Source organism: Dunckerocampus dactyliophorus, chromosome 21 (assembly GCF_027744805.1).
Source record: "Dunckerocampus dactyliophorus isolate RoL2022-P2 chromosome 21, RoL_Ddac_1.1, whole genome shotgun sequence".
Lineage (NCBI taxonomy): Eukaryota > Metazoa > Chordata > Actinopteri > Syngnathiformes > Syngnathidae > Dunckerocampus > Dunckerocampus dactyliophorus.
The window spans coordinates 5,936,914-5,963,415 of NC_072839.1; the positions used below are offsets into that span (position 1 = coordinate 5,936,914).

The 26,502-nt window shown below is 38.5% G+C and overlaps 2 protein-coding genes across 7 annotated transcripts in view; one reads left to right on the plus strand and one right to left on the minus strand.

Annotated features, from left to right (window-relative positions):
• pigm (phosphatidylinositol glycan anchor biosynthesis, class M) overlaps window positions 1-26,502 on the plus strand; it is an 82,338-nt gene that overhangs the window by 5,338 nt on the left and 50,498 nt on the right. For 4 of the 5 annotated variants that reach the window (XM_054764857.1, XM_054764858.1, XM_054764856.1 and 1 more), the window contains exon 9: window positions 553-603. The gene's annotated coding sequence lies outside the window, so the exon portion shown is untranslated. Of the gene's footprint in view, window positions 1-552; window positions 6,164-26,502 lie in introns of those variants that run through there. The other variant, XM_054764855.1, reaches the window with a different exon arrangement.
• ahrra (aryl-hydrocarbon receptor repressor a) overlaps window positions 10,479-26,502 on the minus strand; it is an 82,119-nt gene continuing 66,095 nt past the window's right edge. For both annotated transcript variants that reach the window (XM_054764837.1, XM_054764838.1), the window contains 5 exons: window positions 22,523-22,612; window positions 17,498-17,642; window positions 17,174-17,307; window positions 16,290-16,495; window positions 10,479-14,933 (listed from right to left, as the gene is read on the minus strand). In XM_054764837.1, coding sequence (XP_054620812.1) covers window positions 13,817-14,933; window positions 16,290-16,495; window positions 17,174-17,307; window positions 17,498-17,642; window positions 22,523-22,612 — 1,692 coding nt within the window. In that variant the 3' untranslated portion in view covers window positions 10,479-13,816. The remainder of the gene's footprint in view (window positions 14,934-16,289; window positions 16,496-17,173; window positions 17,308-17,497; window positions 17,643-22,522; window positions 22,613-26,502) is intronic.

The window sequence follows — 26,502 nt, forward strand, 5'->3', positions numbered from 1 at the left end:
ACTCACTGGTACATCTGCACAAGCTACCATGATCCAAAAATAGAAAATCAGCCAGTCAAAGAGGCATTCATTAATGTATTTTAAGTTGCCAGGTGTACATAATGAATTGTTTTTATGTATGTACGTGACTCACCCCAGCATCTCTTCTGAAGTTTATTTAAATCACAGTGTTGCACTGCTTTCACCTTGCCGCCCCCCCCAGGGCCTTAACACTGCATCGCCACATTCATGAGTTTATTTTTAGCTTAAAACTCATACATGATGTTAAATCCTTCCTTTCATCTATTAGTATTGTTCGCATTGTTATAGCAAAAATGTTCATAGGTAAATGACAAAGCTAAAACATATTGAATGGAATTAAGTGTATAAATAGTTGGAATACTTGCATGTATAAATTAAAAAGAAGAAAATAATTGTCAGAGGAGTGTAAAAAGAAATATGTATGATTTTAAGAACTATCAATTCTAGTTAATATGGGAGAAAATGTTAGTAATATAGAAAGGCAATATAAAGTAGTATGTTCATTCATGTTCTTCTGCTTATCCCACTCAGGGTAACGGGTGAGCTGGAGCCTACCCCAGCTGACAAAGGATGAGAGGTGGGGTGAGTAGTATTGATTTTAATTGTAAAATCAAATCAGTACAACAGCTTAAAGCAGGGGTGCATACAGAAAAAAATCAAGGATGCCGGGTTGATATATTTATTTTGTACATCAAAGAGGCTAAAACCAAGCCAATGTAGGCCAATATATACTAAGCTTTACAGCATATGCTAAGATATCAGAACCATATATCTTAGCTTTGTGTTATGGGTGACAAAGCAAATTAGTGTAATAATATGACATCTAATAATATGACTTATAATAATTCTTTATATTTTTATAATATTCAAAGTGACAAAAAAGCTTAAAGAAAATATATGTTCTTAAATATCAAACATTGGCATGCATTCACTGACCAGTTCATTAGGTACACCTGCTAAGCTCGTACGTCGTCATGCTGTCAGACACATTGTGAGCTTTATTTGTTTATTTTAGGCATTTTTCCAACAGAATTAGCCTAACGTTACTTTTAATTGCTTTATTGGTTATCATTGGATCGTGCAGGTGTACCAAATGCTTTTATATTCTATTCAAAATGGGCCTACAACCCTTATAGACACTGACATGGCTAAATAAAGTGAGCAGGGGAAGTGAAGAAAAGACTGTGGTCTATAGTGATGAGTTAAATGTAGGTTTGTGAGGGGGATTGCGTGACCGTCCCCCATATGTTTAGTAGGCTGTGTGTATATGTGCATGACAATATGCATGGCATGTGTGTACATGTCATGTCTGTGACATACCCTCAAGGATTCTCCTCATTGTCATCAGGGGGATGGGGGGATGTTGTTGTGTCTATGCATGTATATATGCCTTGCTACATCTGCCTATATGTGTGTATTTGTGTGTGTTTGAGAGAGAGAGACAGAGACACACACAGGGAGTGGGTGTGACCAATTAGGACAAATGGTGTGCAGTGCAGCAAAGAGTGGGGTATGAACGGTCACGCAACCTTGCATGGTATAGGATTACAGGGCACACACACACACACACGCACACACACACAAATACAAATACAGCTGTCAACAAGCATCACACACCTTGCTTCTACATGCACTACAATTGCCCGGAGCACTTCCTCTTCTCTCTTTATTGGTCTTTTTGTGGTTTTTATCACTCCCCTCCCTCACTAACTTCTCTTTTCTCACCTCATCTCATTGAACAAAACAAGTGTCACTGGGATGGCGTGATGTATGGACGGTTGCGTGCAAGATTATTAAACATTTAAAGTCGACCTTATTGCACCAAGCCCCGCCTCCTGTAGTTATCACATCAATCAATCAGGATGTTGGAGTAAAAACAAAAGATTTGTCACTTGCATGCTTGTTAAGCCCTCTTAAAAGCAACTGTGTTACATGTGTAATTTATGTTATACAGTATACTTACTATTACTTATTCAGGGAGTATGCAAACAAAGGTTCCTTGACATGAAAGAGTGTTTTCAGGCCAGAGCTGTGAATGCTGTTAATGTGGAGAATTATCTGTCAGAATGAGTTATATCATTCCGCTTCTACTTCACCCTGCCAAGCGACAAGTAATAAAGCTTTCAGTTCATGGCTGTTTTTCCTAGCTGAATTACCGCAGTATTACCTTTTAAAATGAGTGCACAAGGAAATCATCATGTTTAGGGAAACTTTAAATTTTAGTACAACACAAGAACAAACAGGGTTCCTATGCAAGTATGGTGAAATATAGACACTGTGTGTACATTTCCAGGTCTAAAAACTCAAGTATGGAAAAATATTCATGTTTCCAAGACTGTTACCACTGTTCTTTTTTCTTAAATATGACTATAACATAATGAATAACTGGGAAAAAAAAGAAATGGATGGATCTGTTTTTCTATGGCACTTTCTATGGTATGCTGTAGGTAACTATATATAAATACAATATATTTGAACAACACAAGCAAAAAACAGATATTTGTTCAAATATACATAGAAGAGAACTGAAAAAGATCAATCTCATCACACTTGTATTGATAATATTGATATTTGGGTCTGTCCTGCCTCCTACCGTACCACTTACCCAGCGAAGTTGACACTGACTCCACAGCGCCCCTGCTGGTTGAAGCCAAACAGGACCCAACGTTAATCATTAATTCCACTCAGTTGCTTATAAATGAATCAGCTCCTCGATTATTATGCCCGTCCCTCGCAGGAATCACTCTTGTAGCATTGCTTTTGAACCAACAAGATAAAAAAAAATTCAAATGGGTGTGACATGCTTGCAAACACCCTTTCAACTTGTACCCAAAAACCTACAGTATTTTGCACTCATGTTCAATAAACACACACTTTCTAAGGCATAATACACTACACAAGATTCAATAGAAGAGCTGTAAAACCAAGATAAATCCAATTAGTATGTTATGGGTAAATATCATAATAGGATTTCCTGTAAGTTCATTTGTATTTTTTTTTTTATAGGCAAAAGATGTGCTGATCTGGTACTTAATTACACGCACGCACACACACACACACACACACACACACACACACACACACACACACTGATCCTCTTGTATCCTCTAATTCCCTATGAGCTTTAGTGACCGAGAAACAAGTAGCACCTTCTTTGGCAATCCGAGATGTTTAATCCTCATCATATTTTATGTGATGCATATCAACTCTTATCAGGGCATCGTTTTTAGTGGCCCTCGTTCAATTTGTGTGTATGCAACCATCACAAAGGTGATGGTGCAATGTTTATTATTGTGGTTTTAATTTGATGTGGTAGAATTGCATTGTGGGACTGTACCAACTTTGGAGCAGGGGGGCGAAATTATAAAAAGTGACAAAAATAAATATACAGTATACTCTCCTTTTTACTGCTCCTCAACCAAAATGTAATAGTAATGAAGTATTAATTGCAAAAACTGAAGTGAAGTCAGGGGCGTGTGGAGTGTGAAGGAGATTGTTTGACTCCTGGAGGAGGAAGGGTTGATGGGTTCATTTGGGGGGGGCATTTGAGGCCTGCAGCTGCTTTCTTTTTGGTCCACGAATATAAAAAAAAAACACATTAAAAACAGCTTGCATAATAGGTCACACTGTATCAGAAAACAATTAAGACCCCGAAAGTTGTTTTTGATATGTTAAAAAAAAAAAAGTATTGGAGTTTGTCATCAACAATTATATTTCCCTTTAATTGACATGTATTGGCCTTCATAATACTTATATGGCGTTTTGTTAATCAGGAAATGTGCAATAAAAAAATTGCCTCAATTGTGTATTTAGTCATCTACACTGTGTGTACAATTATTAGGCAAGTCAGTATTTTGACCATATTCCCAAATATTTGAGAAAAATCAAACGTGAGGCTCCCAAGAACCCATTATCCTCCAGTGCTGTCATATTCCAGAACTGTAATCTACCTGGAGTGTCCAGAAGCACGGTACATGGTGTTCAGTGCTCAGAGACATGGCCAAGGTAAGAGGCTGAAACCCCACCACTGAACAAGACACACAAGATGAAAGGCTATGACTTGGCCAAGAAATATTTGAATACAGATTTTTCAAAAGTTTTATGGACTGATGAGAAGAGTGACTCTTAAATGTCTTAAAAAATAATGACATGACCTCCTTGCTCACCTGACCTAAACCCTATTGAGTATTTGTGGGCCCTTAAACGTAACATTTACAGTGAAGAAAAAAGGCACACCTCTCTGGACAGTGTCTGGGAGGCTTTAGTTGCTGCTATTCAAAAGGTTGATGGTGAAATGATCAAGAAACTGTCAGACTCTATATGGATGGAAGGCTTTTCCATGTGATTGAAAAGAAAGGTGGCTATATTATATACTGATTTATGTATGGAAATGTCAGAAATATTTATTTGTAAAGTTTGTGCTGTTTATCATTCCGACTTAAAAAAAAAAAGTTAAAGTAATGAGATGGGAATATTTTTGTTTTTATATAATAATATAAAACATTAATAATAATAATAATAATAACAAGTATAATACGTTTAATAATAATAATAATAATATATAATAATTCTGCAAACTAATAGTTGCCTAATAATTGTGCACACAGAGATATTCTCAACAAAAGCCAAAACCTCGCTTTCACTTCCTTAAATATTCAAGTTTGAGGTTTATTAACATTTTGGATTGACCAGGAGCACTGTTATTGTTAAATAATAAAACTAATGATCAATGATTCAAATTGCCTAATAATTGTGGACGGAGTGTATATTAAACTTGGCATATCTTCACCTACATTAAATTGGTTTTAGTGTATTTTATAAACACAAATGTGACACCCCTGGTTTATAGTAATAGGGGATGAGAGAAAACGGCAGTGTTTCCCCAACCGTTTATATGTTTATAAATTGGAGTACAGTCAAACCTGTCTTGGCGGCCACCTTTATAGAACGGCCACCTGCCTATAGCGGCCACTGAAAAATCCCCCGCAGCAAATTTACATAGACCTTGTGTATAGCAGTCACCTGTCTAACGCGGCCAGCGGCCACCAATTTTGTCTCCCTTGGTCAATATCTGACTGCATATAGCGGCCAAATGCCCAACTCAAGTAGAAGCTTCATGCACGAAAAAGTTTCGTTTTTCAATCAATGAAGCCGTCGTGTGTAGACTTTAATTACTGAGTCCTGGCTCAGTCACAATCATTCACAAGATCCACACAAACTGTCAGTTGTTTGACATAAAAAAAGCCGTCTTCTTTTGAGCTTGCTATTTCCTGGTCAAACATGTAACTTTAAGAGCATTTGCACCAAAACATTACCGCAAAGTAGGCTGGGAACAGGACGTGCTCCCAGCGACACTACTACTGCTTGCATGCTAAAACCATGCTAGCATATGTTTTTAAAAAGCCAGCGGGAGCAAAACTGAGTTCGGTTGTACTTAATTGAAGTATTTTAGAATGTACTCACGTTATTTTTGATCAATCCTCATTCACAAATCTATCAAAGTCCTCATCTTCTGTATTCGACACAAAACAAAGCTGTCTTCTTTTCCGTTCGCTACTAGTCTGTTAACTTGTCAGTGTCATTCAGCTCCGAAGCAAAGAAGGAAACTTCTCCTGTTGCTTCTGCCAACTTTATTTATTGAACGCGGCCACCAGAGAGCAGCTCAGAACACACACACATCTCTCAGCATTGTCCCTCCTTCCTGCTTGCCCACAAGCCAAAGGTTAAACAAGCCCCACTACATAGCTGTCCAGGCAATGCCTGTAACAAGTGACGCCGTTTATTTCCTGGTGTGAGACAATGTGCACTGGTCAATACTGTAATACCGCTTGTTGTGGGGAAGGAGAGACTCACGTCACCGATGCACTTTAATCGCTTTATTAACAGCGGAGAACACTGCAGGACTTTACATCCACGCCAACATAAACACACTTCCCAACTCTCTCGAAACTCACAGCTAGCACTGAGCCTAGCTCTCCTGCTCGGGACGCCCACCGTCACTTCCCGATGAACTAAAGCTGTAATGACACTCTGCCGTATAAAAAGTAAAATATTAAAAACAAGCGTAAGACGTTACTAGCACAGCTTTGTTCTGTGGCTCGTGGATAATAACAAGCCTAGTAGTGCTGTACAACTTTTATCCGCAGTCACACAGTGCCCTCTACTGGTCAACATTAATTCCCCCCCCCCCCCCCCCCCTTTTTTTTTTTTTTTTCCCCTCTACTGGTCAACATTCAAACTGGACGCCAACCTGTCTATAGAGACCACCTGTCTATAGCGGCCACTTTTGCAGTCTCCCTCTAGTGGCCGCTATAGACAAGTTTGACTGTATTTCTACAATATTGCTTTCTACTATGAAAGCTTGTCACATGTCACTGTGGGAGAATGATTGCAATCCAGTCAGCTACCTACAAATGCATGTGTGTAACAGGTGTCAGCTAGTGTAGCTGTGATAGTACGTCCAGTAAGCCTCTCTCCCCGGTTCCTTCAGAGCCGCGCTGGTCAGTGGAAAGAAAGCCTGGGCTTGTAGGTCTAAATCGTTGGGCATGTGTGCTTTGGCCGGTGTGCAGGGCTAAACTGTACGGGATGACCAGTGCACCCCAAATGTCACTGTCAAGGAGCAATTGCATTACAACCGGCTCGGCAGCATGCGTGCATATGTTTGCGTGTTTGTGTCACTGATTGTCCGCCCAACACACACGTGCACCCTAGATAGCACTGTAGAGAAGTGATTGCATTACAGTTAGATTGGCTGTGCGCATGCACGTGCGTGTGTGTAAATATTTCTGTCAATATTAATAAGGGCCCCTCACCCCCGGTTACGGTTACAGACAGTGAAATGTTGTGTGTTCTTATGCACTGATATCTTTATCAACAATATGGATTCAGTTGCCATTGTTCACTACTACTACTACACAGGAAGCTAAATAGCTAGTCAATGAGTTGCGGTTTCTCACTCTCACGAAAACACTGCGCCAAGCTCAGCCCGCAGCCTAATCTCGTGAAACATTTCTCAACGGGACATGCCGCTACAAAGCTAAATCCCAATTATTTGATGTATTTGAAGGTTTTTCCAGAAATTACGTTTCCTGATAACTAATTGCATTTAGGCAGGAGTGGTTCTTCCCACTCTGGAAGCATTTTTCAAAAAATGCTGTTTCAGGGTACCCAGAACGTCGTTGCCTTGTGGACAACTCCTAAATGAGACTCAATGAGATGTGATGTATTTGTTCAAAACGTACAAAATGTCACTATTAGCTGCGTAAGTCCTCATTTTCTTTGTCCCAAAGTGCAGTTGTCAGCCATGAGGCAACTGAATCAATGAATGGCCGTTTATGGTTAGTAGATATGTCTTTTTGTCCACTAACGCCTCTGTGTTTGGCATCACTCCTCTGGCTCAAGCCCTCAGACAGCAGTGCGAGCCGCTTGTCACGTTTCCTTGATCGTGTGGAAGAGCTGTCATGCCAACTTTACTCCACATTAATCACACACACACACACACACACACACACCTACACACACACAGGCCATGCGGCCACAGATACTCTGTATTCTGTCCTGCCTGTTACAGTATGTATTATTAATAGAGACACAAATCTGAAGAATGAGACCACATTGCTTGAATATGAAAAAGCCACTAAAAAGACAAGCGCCATAACAAGAGTTTCTTTCATATAAGACGACATGACGGCTTTAGTAGAACCACCTTTTTATTTTTATTCATCATGTCAGGGACTTGGTTTGATCTCTGTAGCATATGAAACTGATTATGTGAGTGCATTTAATGTAATGTGACTGATGTATTTCATTGCTCAACCTCGACAGTCAAATATACAACTTGGACAAACAGCCGCCTTCAACGTCACACATTTTTGCAGTTTGAAGGGATTATGAAGCACCTGAACAAGTTTCATCATACGTGAAGTTAATTTATGTTTACATTTTATTATTAACAATCAGTATTTCCGCACTTAATTAATTTAATTAAACGTTAATGTTAATAAAGTTATTATGTGTTACTTGAAATTACCTGTTCTGTTAATACAGGTTTTATGATGACAGCAGTTTGACACAGCAATTGATTATTTCTATTTTCATTATCTCCCAAGGTTTTTTGTTGACTTGCACAATATCACCTAACCAATTGCAACAGAGTAAGTGTGGTCAGGAGAGGAGGCTCCTGAATCTGAATGTTTTGGCCAGGTGGAGAAGAATGCAGATTTGCCCTGTACACAACTGGCGATGTGGAGCATTTTATTAAAAGAAACCTATGAAGTCCCCCACTGGGAGCCAATATCACTGTAAAAATTAGCATAATATGGCACCTACAAGAAACGATCCAATGGTGCTAAAATTCTTCAATGCAGCTTCCTGATGAGTTGCCAGGCTCATCATCAACTTCCTACAAATAAGTGCCTCCTTTTGTCCCCATCAGGAAAAAAAAACATATAGTAAATGTAATTACCTCAGATCATAAACGTTATGGTTTACACACCAAAATTGAACTCAAAACAGATAACAGATAAACAAAGCAACTTCTCTAAGATAAATTAAGGTGTTAAAGCATGTTGTAAAAAAAAATTGCAGTAATGCACCGTATTAAATAATTTACATATGGTATTGTGCCGCACAGTCTGCCATGGTTCTTGACGTTTCTCTGTATTTCTGCAAGAAATGTTTTAACTCGAGCACATGATGGCTGAGTGATTAGCACAGTCAGGAGAATCTCTGCTCTGTGTGGAGTTTGCATGTTCTCCCCGTGCGTGAATGATTTTTCCATGGGTACTCTGGCTTCCTCCGGAGTGTGAATGGTTATTTGTGTATACAGTAATTCTTCGTTTATTGCGGTTAGCTGGTTCCAGACCCCACGATGATAAGTCAGTTTTTGCAAAATAGGATTCCCGATTAAGATAAATGGAATATTTTCATAGTTAGAGCATAGCCAATACCTGTTAATACCTCCTAAATACAGTTTTTAATATTGTTCGAGCCCTCTGTACATGAAATAACACCCCTATAGTCACCTTTATACTTATATTACCCAATATAGTGGACATAATAACAGTGATGTCAGGGGTTTGGAGTTGCGTATTAGCTTAGTGTGGGTTAGGGCCGCAACAGTAGCCCGTGGTAGGGATTATTGTGCGTGTTGTGAGATCATTCAAAACTGCAATAAAAGCCTGTTGCTACAGCAATAAAGTCTGATGCTTGTGTGTCTCACCGAACATTGCAATAATATTACTGACACCTAGTGACCAGTGTAGAATACTACATCTCATCACAGCATCTCTCAATGTGTCTTCTGAATGCCTTATATTTGTATTTAGTTCATGCTTAATTTAATTCATGTTAACCATACGCAGAATTTGCTTAAATATGCATTTTTTTTTGCAAATTTTTTCCCCAAAATTCCCCAACTAAACTAGACATTTCCAGGTATGAAACCCAAAAGGCGAGATAAAAAACTTGCACTCTTGCTCAACAGGTTAACACGATGAACTGTTTGAATTAAAGTACAAATGATGTCCTTATTTGATTATGTCAAATGGCGAAAGAACAACACAGCAGCCGTGTTTTCCATATAAAGAAAAGTAGTTTTTTTAATAGATAGAAGTCTGATTTGCAAAAACACGTAGAAACATTGGAAGACACTGCATATGTACACTGTGTTCACTACCTCCTCAATGACACAAGTAGGACAGTTTCCTTTTTGTTTTACAAAACGGTAGCAAGAAAAAGCCACATGGATTTACCTCAGACAAAGAGAAAAGCCTTCAAACTGCAGGTTTTAAATTATACACTTTTGCCTTACAATAAATACGAGTCATCAAACGTGTATTGAAATGAGCACACACATAAAGCAAAAGACAAATTCATAACAGTGACACAACGTACGCTTGTGCGTGTTGACTAAAGTAAAACAACTGAACTTCAACTGAACTACTCTCAGTAGTGCAATTCTGTAGCTTTACAGAACTGAGGCTCCGACATTGAATTCATTTGGTGCTTTTCCTTGCCATGTGCAAAAAACACTGATTGTGAAGACCACGTCTGACGTTAGGTTGACCGAACAACATTGTTAAAACCAAAAGTGTCTTTTTTTGCAGCGAGACAACTGAATTGCTGATCTTATAATGAACACTAATACAAACTGTACAACATAAGCTGTGACAATAAAAGACAAGCACATCTTATCTAATTTCAACGTTGAAGATCTTATTGTGCGCTTTGACAGAAGACTAGAAACGTCAAAAACGTCTTCTCCTTCAGTTTAAACTAGAAAAAAAAAAAACTTCCACTTATAATGTGCTCATGGAACTCATGTGCAGTGTTTTGGTCAGATCAGGGGTGTCCAAACATTTTCCAAGGAGGGACACGTACTGAAAAATGCGTGTATATCGGTATATGGTATATGGTTTGTACAGTAAAATACCATTTGGATATTTTTAATTTTGTAAAAAAAAAGCTTAAAACCAATTCAATATCCAAAGACGTTATATGTATTTAAAGAAAAAATATATTACTGTCAACATTTTCTGCTTTTTCTCCTTACGTTCCACCTTTTTCCCATTTTTTTTTTATAATTTGTATTTTTACAATATGCCACGCCAATGAAAATGAGCTGCGAGCCGCACTTTGGACACCCCTGCGCGAGATACATTTTATATTTTGCCTTTTAATCCAATTTGATACAGGATTTGTATTCTTTTAATGTAACCAATTTGCATATGTAGAGATTCAGCACTGAACACACTCACTCGTTGGTTTTGTGTTTCTGGCCTTTCTGGCTACGTGCTCCCATACTGTCAATAGATGGAAAACAAGCTGCTTCTATATTGTTTTGATTGATAAATCGATGTAGTTGTAGTAGTAAAAAATACTTGTAGCTCTTCTGTTACACTTTACATGTTTTTATCAATTAACTGCAAACTGCATGCACTTTGCAATACTGTCAGGCTTTTGCACAGTGGAACCTCTAAGGTCGTAATGTTGCTCGAGATCCGAGTTGTTCTTATTTAAAAACAATTCTTCCCATTGGAAGAATGGAAATATGAATACACTAACCCTTCATTTATCACAGTTAATTGGTTCCAGACATAAAGTCGGATTCCTTATTTATGAATGGAATATTTGAGTAGTTAGAGCATAGAAAACCTGTTTACGACCTTCTAAATATGTTTTATATCATCATTTAAATCCCTGTAGACATTATATTAGACCAAATAGGAGTAAATAACCATTTAAAACATAAATAAGACTTGCGCTCCTGTGTTACTCTAAATGTGTTTCTAGGGCACCTGAAAGAGAGGCAGACAGGAAGTGACGTCAGGGGTTCACAGTTGAGCTTCCGCTATCCATGGGTAATGACGCAAAAGTAGCCTGTGTTTTTAGGAGGGATTTTTATGAGGGATTATTTTGTCTCTTGCCTGTTGTTCCGACGATCAAGTGTGGTGCTTGTGTGTCTCACCGTACATTACAGTAACACTACTGACACTTAATGAAGAATACTACATTTCCTCAGCATTTTTGAAAGCGTCTTTTGAATGCCTTGTAATTGTATTTTAGTTAATTTAGCCATTTTGATGCATGAAAATGCTTAGTGTAGGCAAAAAATTTGTTACATTTACGTCGATACTCATATTTTTTGACTAATACTGTAATAGGCCCTATTGAACCACGAAACCGCACGATTTATTAATTAATATATTTTGGGAAAAAAAACGTAATAGAGTGAAGCCGTGAAATTCGAAGCATGAAGTGGCGAGGGAGGACTTTACTCCATTCCCAGCTCAAATTGTTAACCACCACTATAACGCTAAAAGTAAAGCTTCCAATGTGAACACGCCTGACAGACATAACAGAGGAAACTGTTTTTTGACAAGCTTCTCCGATCAATCATTAGCCATTATGCTTTGAGCTACATGCTACAGTGAAACCTGTTTACATCGGTCCCGTTACTGTATGTCGACAACCTGTCCATGTTGACCAACTCATGAAGTCCTGGTCCACCGTCGTCTTCTTTATAACTAAAAGTGTCCACTTAAGTCGACCTTGACATATACAGTTGACTTACATGGCTCTATGAAAAATCGATCTTGTCAAATCCTGGTCTGCCGTGTTCTTTGTATTACAAGAAAGTGCCTGCTCAAGTCGACATCGGCATACAGTACATGGCTGACTGCTTTTTTTTATATATATAAAGGGTCTGTTTATGTTGAAATGTATTGTCATATTAACATCATAATTTTTGCTAAGCAGCTTAACTATTGTCTTGTTATATAGCATTAAAATGTGCACGCTGTGACTTCCTGTTCAGTGCAACGTAAGCTTCAGAATAAAAGCATTGCCATATTAACCTGGATTCTACTACCGCAATGAATAAAATGCACCCATTTACATATTCTAAAAAAATGTTAGCCTAAGATTTGCGCATGTCCAAAAGTACACTCTACATCAGGGGTGTCCCAAGTGCGGCCTGGAGGCCATTTATGGATCACAGCTTTTTTTTTTATTGGTCCTTGGCAAATTTAACAAGAAAATTTAAAAAAACAACCGCAAAAATGTAATTGTAGAAGAAAAAGAGCGTATAGTCATAATATTAGGAGGAAAAAAGTTGGAATTAGAAAAAAAGCTGAAGAGGAAAAGAGTCGTAAAATGGGAAACAAACAAAACAAAAGTAGGTTGTGAAAAAGTTCTAATATTACAGTAACAAAGTCAAAAAATATGAGAATAAAGTCATTAATGTCTGCGAAAAAATTTAAATGAATGAAAAAAGGATAAAGCTGAAATATTTGTGAAAAGAAAAACAACAAAACAGTGTAATGTAGGGAGAAAAAGCTGAGATACAGGCTGTTTTTTCTTTAAATATAAAAAAAAAACATCTCTGCATGTCTACATGGGCTGGTTTTAAAAAATGTGAAAGCGTCCCTGCATCTTTTCATTTTTCAATATGTGGCCCTTGGTGGAAAAAGTTTGGACACCCCTGCTCTGCATGATCAACGCTCATTTCACTTATGTTAACAACTGCTTATGCCGACGTGAGTCAAGCAATCTGAGGGATGTTGACTTTACATTTACATTACTGCATTTGCCCTCACTGCTGTCACTGTCTTGCGATGTATTTTCATTTCCATAATTTCCAGTAAGAAATAGTGTTTGTAAATTCTAACAACGTCGGGTTGACCAGTGAAGGTGTTAAACCTCAGAGGATCCACTGTATGTTATTCTACCTCTTATCCAGCAGGTATTGATGCACTGTGTTTTCATTTTTCAGTACTCGTGCAGTATTCGTGTGGGCAATTTGTAGCTTAAGTGCTGAAACATGCAAAACCTCCACCAATATCCAATAGCTCTTCAAGCATGTTCCAACGTAATCTCCCTTGAAGAAAACCCAGTGTCAGAGGTGAGTCATCTCCTGTGTACCAAGTTGACATTGGTGTAACAACGTGAGAGCAAAATGTCCAAACACATGAATGCGCAACACATGAAATAAGCGGTGCTTCTACACATGATTCCACTACTCCAAAAGTGCTTGGAACCAACTAGAAAAGACAAAATCAACAAGCCAAAATATGAGTTTTGATTGTCAAAACACTAACATGAGAACCTGAGCCTGTTTTGTCACCTCTTCATCAAAGCGAAGAATGTTGACATCCTGCATTTTCATGCTGGTAAATGTGCAGGGAAAACAAGAATACTACTCTACATTGTGTGTGTGTGTGTGTGTGTGTGTGTGTGTGTGTGTGTGTGTGTGTGTGGTTGATGACGGGGTTGGGGAAGGGGCCACAACACATTTTTAGGGCATATAAATGAAAGGGCTTGATTTGTGGTGCCCCGTGCTCACACACGGCATAACGTTCCTCGGACCGACCGTCATGGCCTTGCTCATGTCGTGGCCGCCCTCGGACCACGGCGGGGAGTCCATGGGCTCTCGCTTGATGGAATGGATCAGCCCGTGACCTTTGAACTCATAATGCTTGTTGAAGTCCTGGTGCAAGTAGGCCTTTTGAGGCTCCTGTTGGTAGACGTGCGAGTCGATGAGGTTGACTGATTGATTACTGCATTGGGTGTGAGAGAGTCTCTGAGGGCTAAATTGGCCGTTGTCGTTGTTGCCCAAGTCTTTGTCGCATTTCAGCAAACGTCCGCTGTTGTTAACTGCATAGTTCTGAAAGTTGCCGCTGTTGTACGGTGGGCTGATGCCTGCTTTGCCCCGCTGGCAGGGTGAGTACTGCAGATCGTAATAATCAGCCTCGGATTTCAGTTGGAGGCCGGAGCTCTGGTCGTATATCCCGTTACCGTAGCGACGGTCCATAACATCCGGATCCCGGTTTGCCCAAGGTCGGCCATAAGGATCGCAGCCATTCTCAGAGTCTGAGTCGTGCTCTACTTTGATGGGGGGCATCTCGGGCATCAGGTGGCCGTCGTAGCATTCGCCGTAACCGTTCTCGCTTTTCACTAAATCCACGCAGTAGGGGTCTGGGTCCGCAGGAATCTGGAGGTTCCCGTAGAGCTTGGACACAAACACCTCACCATTCCTGCTGCTATGGCAGCTGGGAGAAAGACGGTACGGCTTCCCATATTGGCCAGCCTTGTTTAAGCGGTTAGAAGGGATGTAACCGACACCCTGGCCCCCTCTGAGGGGCCCGGAGGTTGGCCGCAAAGGCCAACCGCTCCCCAATCCTGGACTGAGGCCCTTATGGGAAGACATGGACGACTTGCAGAAGTTGAGAGGCTCCTCTTGGTTATAGTAGCCATCAGGGCGGAACTTGAGGTTGTCTTTGGTGAGTGGGGTCCAAGGAGTGTGGTGGCCCCTTTGGGTGCCCCCAGGGGTTGGACAGGAGAGGAGGAGAGGGTCTGCTACATCGCCCATTCCCCCACTAAAGGAGTGCCTACGGAGGTGTTCCCCTCGTTCTCTGTAAGACAGGATGGAAAATGGGTCAGGGGAGACATGAATTACAGTGGAAATGCACCGTTGACTGCTTTGGTCGTCATTAAATTTGAGTTGAGATCCAAGGCGTGATATAAACGGCCATAAGTAAAAAAAATCCTTTATTATCACCCATTTTCTTTGTTTCTGGCCAAAGTCACAAGTAAATGGATATTTTCGGGTATGGTGACAGCCAGCCAGTCCACCGTGTGTGGACTTAAACAGGTTTCACTGTAAATAAGCGGCACAGACGCGAACAATACACTTCATTATGAACAAGAGCTGTATCAAAATTTCTTTACAAAGATAGTAAAGGTACTGCAAAGTAAAATCATAGTATTTAATCATAACTTTTCTAACATTCTTAATAAATAGAGTGCCAAGGCCAAGATGATAAGATAATACAAATACAGTATTTCCTATGGCTTCCAAAAATATCACTCAGTGGGAATCTCAACCAATACATGAATGACTCAAAGAACAAATATTAAGTTTTTGGTTCACATAAGTTCATGAGAAAGTCATTCAAGAAGTGAGTCATCTTTTCCTAGATTTGTGTCATCCCAAAATTGAAAACAGAGTAAACATCCAAGAACCACAAGATCAATGATGGCCAGGACTGCTTGTTTATGGACCAATCCTCAACAATATCTTCATGTATTATGAAGTCAATATAGGAGAAGAGTTATGTTGGTGAGTGGTGGGTTTTTCAATCCCTACATATGGAGAAAACATCTGCAAAAATATAGTTTAGCTAGCTAGATGGCATTTAATCTTATTATCCTCTATAAACCAGGAAGTAGCCTGCAAGCGTACAAACGCAGGAATATGGCACTACACAAATTTTTTGCCCAACACTTGTTTGCCGTTCAACTTTGGTGGAGGTCTACGCTGGACTAAGTTAAATTCTAGCATCTGTAGGTTCATTGGGTTATTGCCACGTGCACCACTCGAAACCATGAATCCAAAAAGTATAAATAATGCATGAGGACGCCAAACTATTAATGTTTTTTTCTCTATTCTTGGGTCATGAATATTAATACAGATCATCAACTGTACTGTGCATGTAAACTGCGATAATGTGCCTCCTAACTTCAGGCACCAATATAGTGATGCGACACCGACATATTGCCCTTTAGCTCGGGCTAATGTTACAAATGGTGTCATTTTCCAGAGGTCAAAACAAATCATCAGAATGTATCAAAACTCACTGTTTGCCAAATTGGAACAATGGCATCAAGTTAGTTTTAAAAAGCATGACCTTTAATTGCAGCACCCCCATTAAGACAATCATTGGACACATTATAGTAATATATTAATAAACACACACTAGCGCTCTTACCCATGCTCCAGTGTAGAGATAATGCCTCCTCCGCTCTTGTTCTTTCCCCGCATTAGCATGTTCTTCATTTTCATCTCGGTAATGGAGGGGAGTAGAAGGGGTACAGCTATGCAGAAGAGAGCCAGCTGGGGAGGAAGCGGAGCTCCGGAGGCTGACTTCTTTTTCTGCCCGTGGAGAAACTTCAGCCTACCCTGAAACTGCATTGTCTGGGATGGGAGACAGGAAGAATTTGGTGGTTTGAACATAGGAGAGATTACATTTTGGCAGGTCTGTGATTATACAGTATATTTTCAAAAAAAAAATTTGGAAAACGTTTGGACACCCCTGCTGTAACATAATGAAGCTTTTACGGCATACTCCTTGAACCAGAAAGTAGTTTGCTAATGCACCAACGAACACACAGTAGAACTTCCGCCATATTGTTTAGCTTATCACTAAACACAGTACATCAATCAACCACTCTAGTAGAAATACTCAATTTGTTGTATTCTTTTTGTATTTGATCTTGACTGATGAGGAAACCATTCACAAACATTACTGACTATTTGGTTCCAAATGCTTCCAGTACCTAAAATTGCCATATAGAATTTCTTTTGTGTGCCAAAGTCAAGCAGAATGGACTCGATCAACTCTGATTGAGTCCATTCTGCTTGGCCTGTCATCAGATCTCTAGTACTTTTCTTCTTGAGACGAACCAGTCCTCCTTAATATGCAAGACTTGTGCACTGAATTATCTTAGATTACACACTGGTAGAAGAGCACTTCCTGCTGCATGTGCATCATATTACTTTAATTGAACCTGAATCCCCTCCAAGAGGATTTTTACCACTCAGTTTGCATCTTGAAGTATTACTGTTCACTTTAGCAGGCTTCGTATCACTCACCAAGAATCCAGATGTGCTGTCCAAGAGACAGCGAACCCTCGCTATGAAACATCTGTTTAGAAAGCAGGAGAGCTCGGCAGGAATGCCCCCCGCCTCTGGAGAGTGGAACAGGCTGCTCACCGCAAAGTCATCACCTAAATGCAAAACCAGCGTGTAATTGTTTCCTTTGTAAAGCAAAATATACAGAAATGAGCCAATAAAGTAGGTTAGAGGTGGATATGAATGCAATTACATCATTAAAGTGATGGATTAGGTGCAGTTTAACTTGGGGTGTAGGCACATTTCAGCGGCTACAATTGTAATTTCCTGCAATAAATGACCCACCAGTCCCTGCAGTGAGCTGAGTGTCCTGATGTGCTGATGCCCCCTGGTGCTGTTGAGGACACATGGCCCAGTGCAGTTGGCTTCTAAACTCCTGGCGGTCGTCTATGTGGATGTAGTCAAACACATTCTGGTGCATCACATCCGTCTAGAAAGAGGAAATCACGCACAAAACTTTAATCTTTAAACTTGGATTTAAAAAAAAAAAGCCACAGACACAAAATGAATGAATTATTCAGCATCCCATCCACTGTGAGAATATGGCTGCTGTAGCAAAGTCAAAGTCAGCTATATGTATCTTTTTGAAGGCCCTTTTATGTTCCTGCTTATAATAATTGACAATTATAAAATATATATATAGTATACAGTAAATAAAATATATTCAAATGAATACATTAAATTAAGAAGAAAATAATTTAGTGATATTGTATACATAATAATTTTATAGTTGTTTAATATATGCATTTTTCTATATTAATATATGTGTCCACAATTTTAGGTACACTCTATGTATTATACAATTATATATTATTATAGATACAGTTACTGTATATATTACTGTAAATATAACACTGCTTAATAATACATTTTGTAAGATGTACTAAAGTTGAAAAAAGTCACACATTTAAAAGAAAACATTTTTAACTTTAATTTTACTGTTATTTAAAATATACATATTAAATAAAATCCTTTTCTTTTAATTATTTTATTTAATTAAGGAAATATTTCCAATTATAAAAAATTAAACATATATTAAGTATATATAATAACATAATAAATACAATGAATACATTATTAAAAATGTAATAATGATTAATAATATATTTATAAAGACATACTAAAGCAAAAAAGGCACACATTTAAAAAAAAATACATAAACTTTATGCTTACTATTTTACAGCAGAGCTGCTATCACCTTAATTTTGTAAAACGACAGACGTGAGTACTGAGTAGTGACTTTACACGTAGTTTTACATAGACGTAAAAGCACGGAGGTGTGGCTGCAACTTGTTATGGCTTCCATCCATCCATTTTCTATGCCGCTTGTCCTCACTAGGATCGCGGGGGTATGCTGGAGCCTATCCCAGGTGACTTTGGGCTTCTGATTGGTTAAAATAGTAATAGACAGTTTGAGAACATTTTTTTATAATGACAAAGACATTTATTTATAAGACTACAATGTGTGAGAATGTAGATTTTTTTTTTAATTCAGAGTGAAAATGATATTTGTTTTTATGTCAGGTCTGTCGCCATCCTTGTTTGTGGTAGATGGCGGCAAGATTATGATCATTTACACTGAGAGAACAGGTTTACGTCACATTGTACACCCAAGTCAATGGGAGTCACATCATGCTGTCACAGTTTTGCAAGTACAGTAAGAGCGAGGGCAGCTGCAGGGCCAGTGAGGGCAGCTGTGTTTGTCAAACATCGCGTGACACCAGCTCCCGAACAGCAGTCCGGCCCAGCTTACCCTCGCCATTTACACACACACACACACACGCATACACACAGTGAGTCAGACTCCAGCCTGCTCTCGTCATCTTACTCTTTTTTTTCCAGCAATTGCTTTGCTTTTCTGTCATTCCCTGACGGATTCCTCACTAGCATGTTCAACCATCTCCTCTTCCCTCCCTCTCGAAAATTTCCACACTGGTGGCACGCGAGGGCTTTTGATCGACTGCCTCCAAAAATACAATCTGTTCCCACCGTCCTCACCACGCGCCCCATCCTGTGGTTTTGGTGCCCTACCGGCAGTCCGGCAGACAGATGGATCGAGTGACTATTGTTTATGTTTCTTGAAGAAAAAAAAAAAAAGGAAAAGGCAAGGAAGTGATAATTTTGTTGGCCTTCAAAGGCGAACTGTGGCAGAAAATACGATCAAAGGCCTTTGGAGTTTTTTGGAGTTTTTCTGTTCTTCTCTTGTGGTGCTACTACGTGTGTTTATCCTTGCGGTATATTAGGGATAAGTGTCCCTTTGACTACAATTGTGGGCGCGGGATTACATGACATGTTGTCAAGGCAAACTATGGTACTTAAAAACAACAAAAAAATAGTTGTGAGAGAGTGTGTGGGAATGTTTTTGTAGACAGCGTCTAAAATCCAACATGATAGTCTGTGGGCTCTTGAAGAAAGACTTTTTGGATGAGTTGACAGTCAACACATAGCCTTCAAAGTCACCTGTTTTATGGGACACATTAGTAAGCACTGAGAACTACATTTGAGTTGTCATGTTTATAAAAAATAATAGTGATTTCCTGTCTCTGGTGAACATAAAACCAAACCACACAAAAGTCATGTGCATGCTTGAGGCCACCATTGCAACCATACATCCATTCTGTGTCTTGTACTGCAACCCCGTCTGTCGAGTGACTCATTGAGTCTTGGTGGTGTTCTTATTACTAAAAAGTGACCGCTTAAGTTGACGTCAGCATAAAATGTGAGACCCAAAGAGGTCATTTCTGTGAAAATGGGTAATTTCAGTTTATATCGACAGGTGTTGTACTATTGTTAACTTCATCATTATCGGTAAGTAGTGTGAAACGACAACACCAACATATAGTAAATACTGCCGAGTTACACTGCAGTAAGACGTGCACACTTTGACTTCCTGTTCAGTCCAAAGTAAGATTCAATATAAAAGCATGGCAGTATTAATCTGTATTCTACCACAGCAACTAACAAAATGCACCCATTTAAATATTTTTTTAGATTCTTATCCACCAGAAGACATTTTGCCTAAAAGCATGCTCTACTCCAGAGGTGTCCAAAGTGAGGTCCGGGGGCCATTTGCGGCCCACAGCTGTTGTTTTTTTTTTTTTTTTTTTTTTTTTTTATTGGCCTGCTGCACATTCTAAAAAATATAATTTAACAAAAAACTGAAAAAAAAACGACAACAGGAAAAATGGAAAATCAGCAGTAATTTGACAAGAATAAATTCTAAATGTTAACACAAAAAAGTTCTAATGAGAAAGATTCAAAAGTTTAAGAGAATAGCATTGTAATATTATGAGGGAAAATTACGTTGTTTTAGTTGTACGAAGTTGAAATATGAAAGAAAAAAGACTTTTTTTTTTAAGTTGATATATTTTGAGAAACAAACAATTTGGGGAAAATTAGAATGGGGTAAAAGTTAAAAAATGACAGTAAGGTCAAAATATGATGGGAATAAAGTCATAATATTACGAGAAGAAAATTTACAAGAAGAAAGTTGAAATTGTTTGAAATTTACCAAAAAAATAGAAATGAAAAAAAAAACGGTAATTTTATGAGAATAAAGTCAAAATGTTGAGAGAAAAGTCATATTCTAACGAGAAAAAATGTTGCAATTTTACAAGAATAAACTCGTAATATTGTGAAAAAAAATTCATTTTAGTGGCGTAGTTTAAATATTAAAAAAAGATGTTTTTTTTTAAGTAGTAATATGAGAAACAAGAGAAAATAAATTGGAAATATGGAAAATTAGGTGGGAAATTATTTGGGAGAAAATATTATGGGAATAAAGTCAGAATATTACAAGAAGAAAATGTACAAAAATGATTTTGTAAAGAAGAAATCTAAATAGGAGATGGGGAAAAAAAGAGCAAAGTTCGTACTAATAATACTGTTTTTCACCTAGCTGAGATGCATTTTTTTTTTAAACTTCTTAGGATATCAACATGTGTCACTACACAAAATATTAAAGTGGCCTTTGCGTTCTTTCATTTTTCAGTGGAAAAACTGTGGACACCCCTGCTCTACACAATCAAAGCTATTTTTCGTTATGTTGACAACGGCTTATGTTGACGTGAGTCAGCCAGTCCAAGGAATGTCGTCTTTTTCTAGCCATCGGAAGAAAAATTTGTGTGTGTACGAAAACTTTATTGTCATGGTCCTCTAGACCAGGGGTGGGCAAACTGCAAAAAAATGTCCATATATTCCCACAGCAAGGCATGCTGGGCAGCTTGTGGTAGTCTTTTTTTTTTCCCATTTTTTGTCACATTTTTCCTTGATTGAGGAGGCTGTCAGAGAAATACAAGGAAAAGTTAAAATACTCTTGATAGCCAATGTCATAGTTCATGTTGTTGCTGCTGATCAGCATGCCTTGCAGGCATTTGGAAATAACAGTTTGAAGTTACGTGTTATGTTTAGCGCTTAGTTGTTGTTTATCACCCACCTAGTAGTAGTAGTTGATTTATGTGATGCGTTAACTTGCTGTGGATGTATTGTGTTTTCGTTTCGTTGCACCGTGAGCAAGTATGTCCTTCTTTTTGATGACCACCTATATATAGATGGCCGCTCTTTCAAATTTTTTAACCCAACATGGCCCGCAATTCAGGAAGTTTGCCATCCCTGCACTAGACAGACAATTAAATTAAAACCACCCACCACACACACACACACACACACACACACACAGTATGCTCATTCATTTCAGACTAATCTGTTTTTCGGTTATTGCATCCCTGTGTGATTGTTAGTCAAGTGGGATCATTGTTGCAGAATAATTCCAATTGCAAAGTGTCAGTGTGATGTGTGTGTGAGAGAAATGTGAACAAAAGGGCGGGGGTAGGGGGCTTTAAAACAGTGAAAAGCACTTTATTTGTGGTTGTAAAATAGCGGCATGACTTAAGCATCTCGGAGCAGGCAAGGCCATGTTGATATTATCCATAATTAATGACTGGCTTGATATGGCCACTGGAGAGGAAGGAAGCTAAACCGTTGGTGACTTATCAACACACGGACACACACACACACACACACGCGTTTCAAGATGTAACTGAGGCCTTCACCTCACTGTGGCCTCTAAGCCAAAAGTTAACTCTGTCCTGAAGATAGCTATCAGCATTTATACTGGCTCATTAACCAAGAAATGGATAAAAGCAAAAAAATGGATGGAGGGAAGACAAAAAAAAAGGGGAAGAATGAACTTGCTGCGTCAGATTAAGGAGCTGACCCGTCTTTGACACTTGTTGATCCAGACCAGAGAGTAAACACGATGCTCTATGGACTGTGTGTGATCCTGCACAATAGTGCAACAGTTGGACCAACCTGATGGAATCCCAGATAGTCCACAATGGTTGACGAGGCATAGAACACCATCCCATCACTGCTCACCACCAAGGCGAATCCTGTCAGAGACTACACACAAAAACAAACATACTCCATTAGAACAGTCCAACTGTCAACATGTGTTGTAGTATTGTTAACTTAATCATTATTACTAAGAAGCAGAAAACAACAACAGCAACTGAACGACTAGTCTAGTTACACAGCATTAAAACGTGCACAGTCACTTCCTATTCAGTGCAAAGTACAGGTAAGCTTCAAAATCAAAGCATGGCGCTATTTGACTGGATTTTATCACAGAAACATTTCATTTTTTAAAAATTGTGAGCCACCAATGATTGATTGATTAATTGATCGATCAAAGTGTATACATTCGTGCCTCAGCACATCAAATTTCATGGCTTCCCAGTTTTTCAAAAATACATTAATTAATAAACCATGTCGTTTCATGATTTTATTAGTAAAAAAATATGCACATTGACGCAAGTTTTACATACTGGTACTGGTAATTTGTTCACTTCCATTGTTTACAACCAGTCATCAATTTTGTTCTTGTTAAAAGAAAATGCTAAAAAAGTGTTCAACATTACGAAGAGAGTTTAAATAAATAAGATAAAAAGTAACCATTTAAAATAAGTAAGTAAATAAATACATACAAATTAAGGCTCCATCCCATATAGTGGATTCTTGCTGTGTCACTACTTTATCCCACTGAAACGGTTAGCTGTCAGTTTTAAGGTTTTTCTCACTTTTGAATTTGATTTTTGATTTTTTTGAATTTTGATTAAAAAAAAAACATAGTGTAAGTAAGTGACAACATAACTTGTTTACTTGACAAACTACAGAACCAGTTGACATAATAAAAATATAAAGTCGCTTTACTTTAGTCTAGTGGTGACCTAAGACTTTTGCTTACTTACTGTACAACATTGTAAATTGGCCATCATTAAAAAGTGATGTAATTACTACACTCATATGTCGAAAGACATGTTATTTTGAGTGGTAAACAACTGGAAAGTCCAAATACGGTGGCAGTAATGTGTTTATAAACTTCACACAGTGTTGATTAAAACATAATGTGCAAAAAAAAAAAAAAGCTTCGGTCAAGGGGCAGCCAGATGGAAAGCGAAGCAAGAGTTTAAAAAACAAGCAGCAGAGGAAGAAGAAAGCACAGGAAGGAGATGTGAAAGAGTGTGTGTGTGTGTGTGTGTGTGTGTTTGTGTGCGTCACGGCGCGCGCGCACAGCTGTGATAGCGTGACAACAGCAAGGCTACTTCACTTGCGTGACTGCTGCTGCCAAAGTCTGTCGCTTCTATTTTACTGCGAGACTACGCAGGTCTTCCCTGGTGTGTGTTTGTACTCACTATTCTATGTCACCCTCTCTGTCTACCAGCAATCTAATTGCCTCAGAAAGCAGGTTCATGACTACGTTGGGCTCATGCTGTGACACATAAATAAATCACTACCATTTTGAAATCTGAAGCATAATTGGATAATGACAGGAGGGAAAAATATCAATACAGTACGATAAGAATGAATACATCAGCCTTAAATATGAAATACAGTGGAACCCGCTTAAGTCGGTCATGCTTATGTTGACGGCTCATCTATGTCGACCAAATCATCAAGACATGTTTTTAGTCTTGTTTACAACGACGAAATACGCACAATAAGGCCAAGACAGGAGTCATCAATTGTCATTTCTTTGTGATGATAATCCAAATGCCGATGGATAAGCAATGTAATGTTTCGAGGTGATGATTGACAATCTGGCATGCAGACTGAAGTTAGTGAAGTTAGTTTTAATGAACTGCTCTTTTATGTACAAAACATTAAATACACAAGTGCATAACGCCTTTGTGCCATGTTTTTAAAAAACGTATCTAGCTCCTCAAAAAACAATGTAATTGGAGATATCATTATACATTTTTTATATGAAATAAGTCTGTTTTTGTATGCCTTTTGTTTTTTATATGGTTAAAATACGAGAAAACCGCTTCTGTGCAGTTTACCTCACATCAGGGCCGTCCAAACTTTTTCCACCGAGGGCCGCATACGGTTACATTTTGTGCATTAAAGATGCTAAAACCAATTGGTTCAACAGTAATCCCTCTTTTATCGTGGTTAATTGGTTCCAGACCTGACCGTGATAAGTGAATTTGCCCAAAGTAGGATTCCTTCTTTATAAATTGAATATTTTTGTAGTTAGAGCATTGAAAACCTGTTTATGACCTTCTAAATATGTTTTTTAACATTATTAAACCCCTATAGATATGAAATAACACCCCTATAGTCACTTTACGCAATATAGTAGACATAATAAGAGTAATTAAGCCATTTCAGACATAAATAAGACTCGTGTGTTGCTGTAGATGTGTTCCGATGCTAGGGGAGCAAAGTGGGGCACGGACAGGAAGTGACGCTGGGGGTTCAGAGTTGAGTTTTAGCTTGCCCTGGGTTACAGCCGCAACAGTAGCTTGTGTTAGGGTTTATGTGCCTGTTGTGAGATTCAAACCTGCGATCAAGTCTGGTGCTTGTGTGTTTTACCAAACATTACAGTAACATTACTGACATCTAGTGACCAGTGTAGAATACTACATATCACAACGTCTTTGAATGCATCTTCTGAATGTCTTTATTTGTATTTTGGTTCTTTTAGCCATTTTTATGCTTGAAATGTTTAATGTATGAAAAAATAATAGGATTTGCTTAAATGTACATATTTTTTTAAACTGATAATAGGCCGAATTCAACCGCAAAACAGCATGATTTATCAATAATAAATGTAAATATATTTGCAGTTTTCTCCCTTTTTCTGTTCTTTTTTTTCCTGGAAGAAATACCCTTCCCTGGGAAACACATCATCTTAGGCTCAGTATTTACAATTCAATATCTTTATTCATAAATAACTCAAGAAGATGGTTGGACAGGAATAGATCAATCCTGTATTGATACTGGTGGATGTTTTTGTGAGTTTTCTGTCTTCACATACTGAGGCCTTTAGGTCATGGAAACAGGCACCTGCTGCTTGGCCGCCATGCAACATATCTGTGACTTACGGCGCCCTCGGCTCCCATAACTGCCCTTGGGAGACTAAAAGCTTTGACTCCAAAATCTTTAGAGGCTCCTTGCACGCAGAACCCAAAATTAGATATGGGCTCTTTGCTGGATTTGGAGGCAAGACAGGCCAACGAGGAGAAGCAAAGTTGTCTTGTTTCATTTGATTTAACCATACAAAGACAGCCAGACTGGGTTCAGGATGAAAATAAGAGACCTGCTGCCAGGAGGCGTACACACATTCCTCATGCAGAATTTGACTCTAATAATTCAAGTAGATGTGCTGGAGGACATCCAGTGGAATCAATGCTAATTGTTCACAGTGATGTTTAGTTAGCAATGAGTCACTGAGATTTCTACTCATTCTCATGCTTGTACACCTCTACACCTGCATAGGAACATACTTCTCCATAGAGGTGATTATTTACATACAGTACATGACAGGAGAAAAATATTCTAGTATGAACACAATTAACTTTACTTTTTTATTAACAGCTATTTAGACAATAATGTGTGTTGACTTATTTTCAGTGGATAGTAGATCAATACTGCTTTAAAAGCTGTACACTGAATTCATAAACAGCGGTGCCTTGGCTTACGAGTTTAATTTGTTCCGTCACGTAGCTCGTACGTCAAATCGGTTTTCTCCATTGAAATTAATTGAAATGCCATTAATCCGTTTCTGGTCCCATCAAAAAACAAAAAAATTTACCTATAAATATTGAATATTGTGTTAAAAAAAAAAAAAAGTACAAATTGGCTCATTATGTCAAGAACATACTTTTCTTGGTCCAATGACTTCAACAGTGTGGAGTATGAAAACACGGGTCGTGCAACATGCAGGTTTTAGTCTGTCCAAACGCAAGCACAAACGCAAATAAATCGGCGGCACTTTCCCTTGCGCT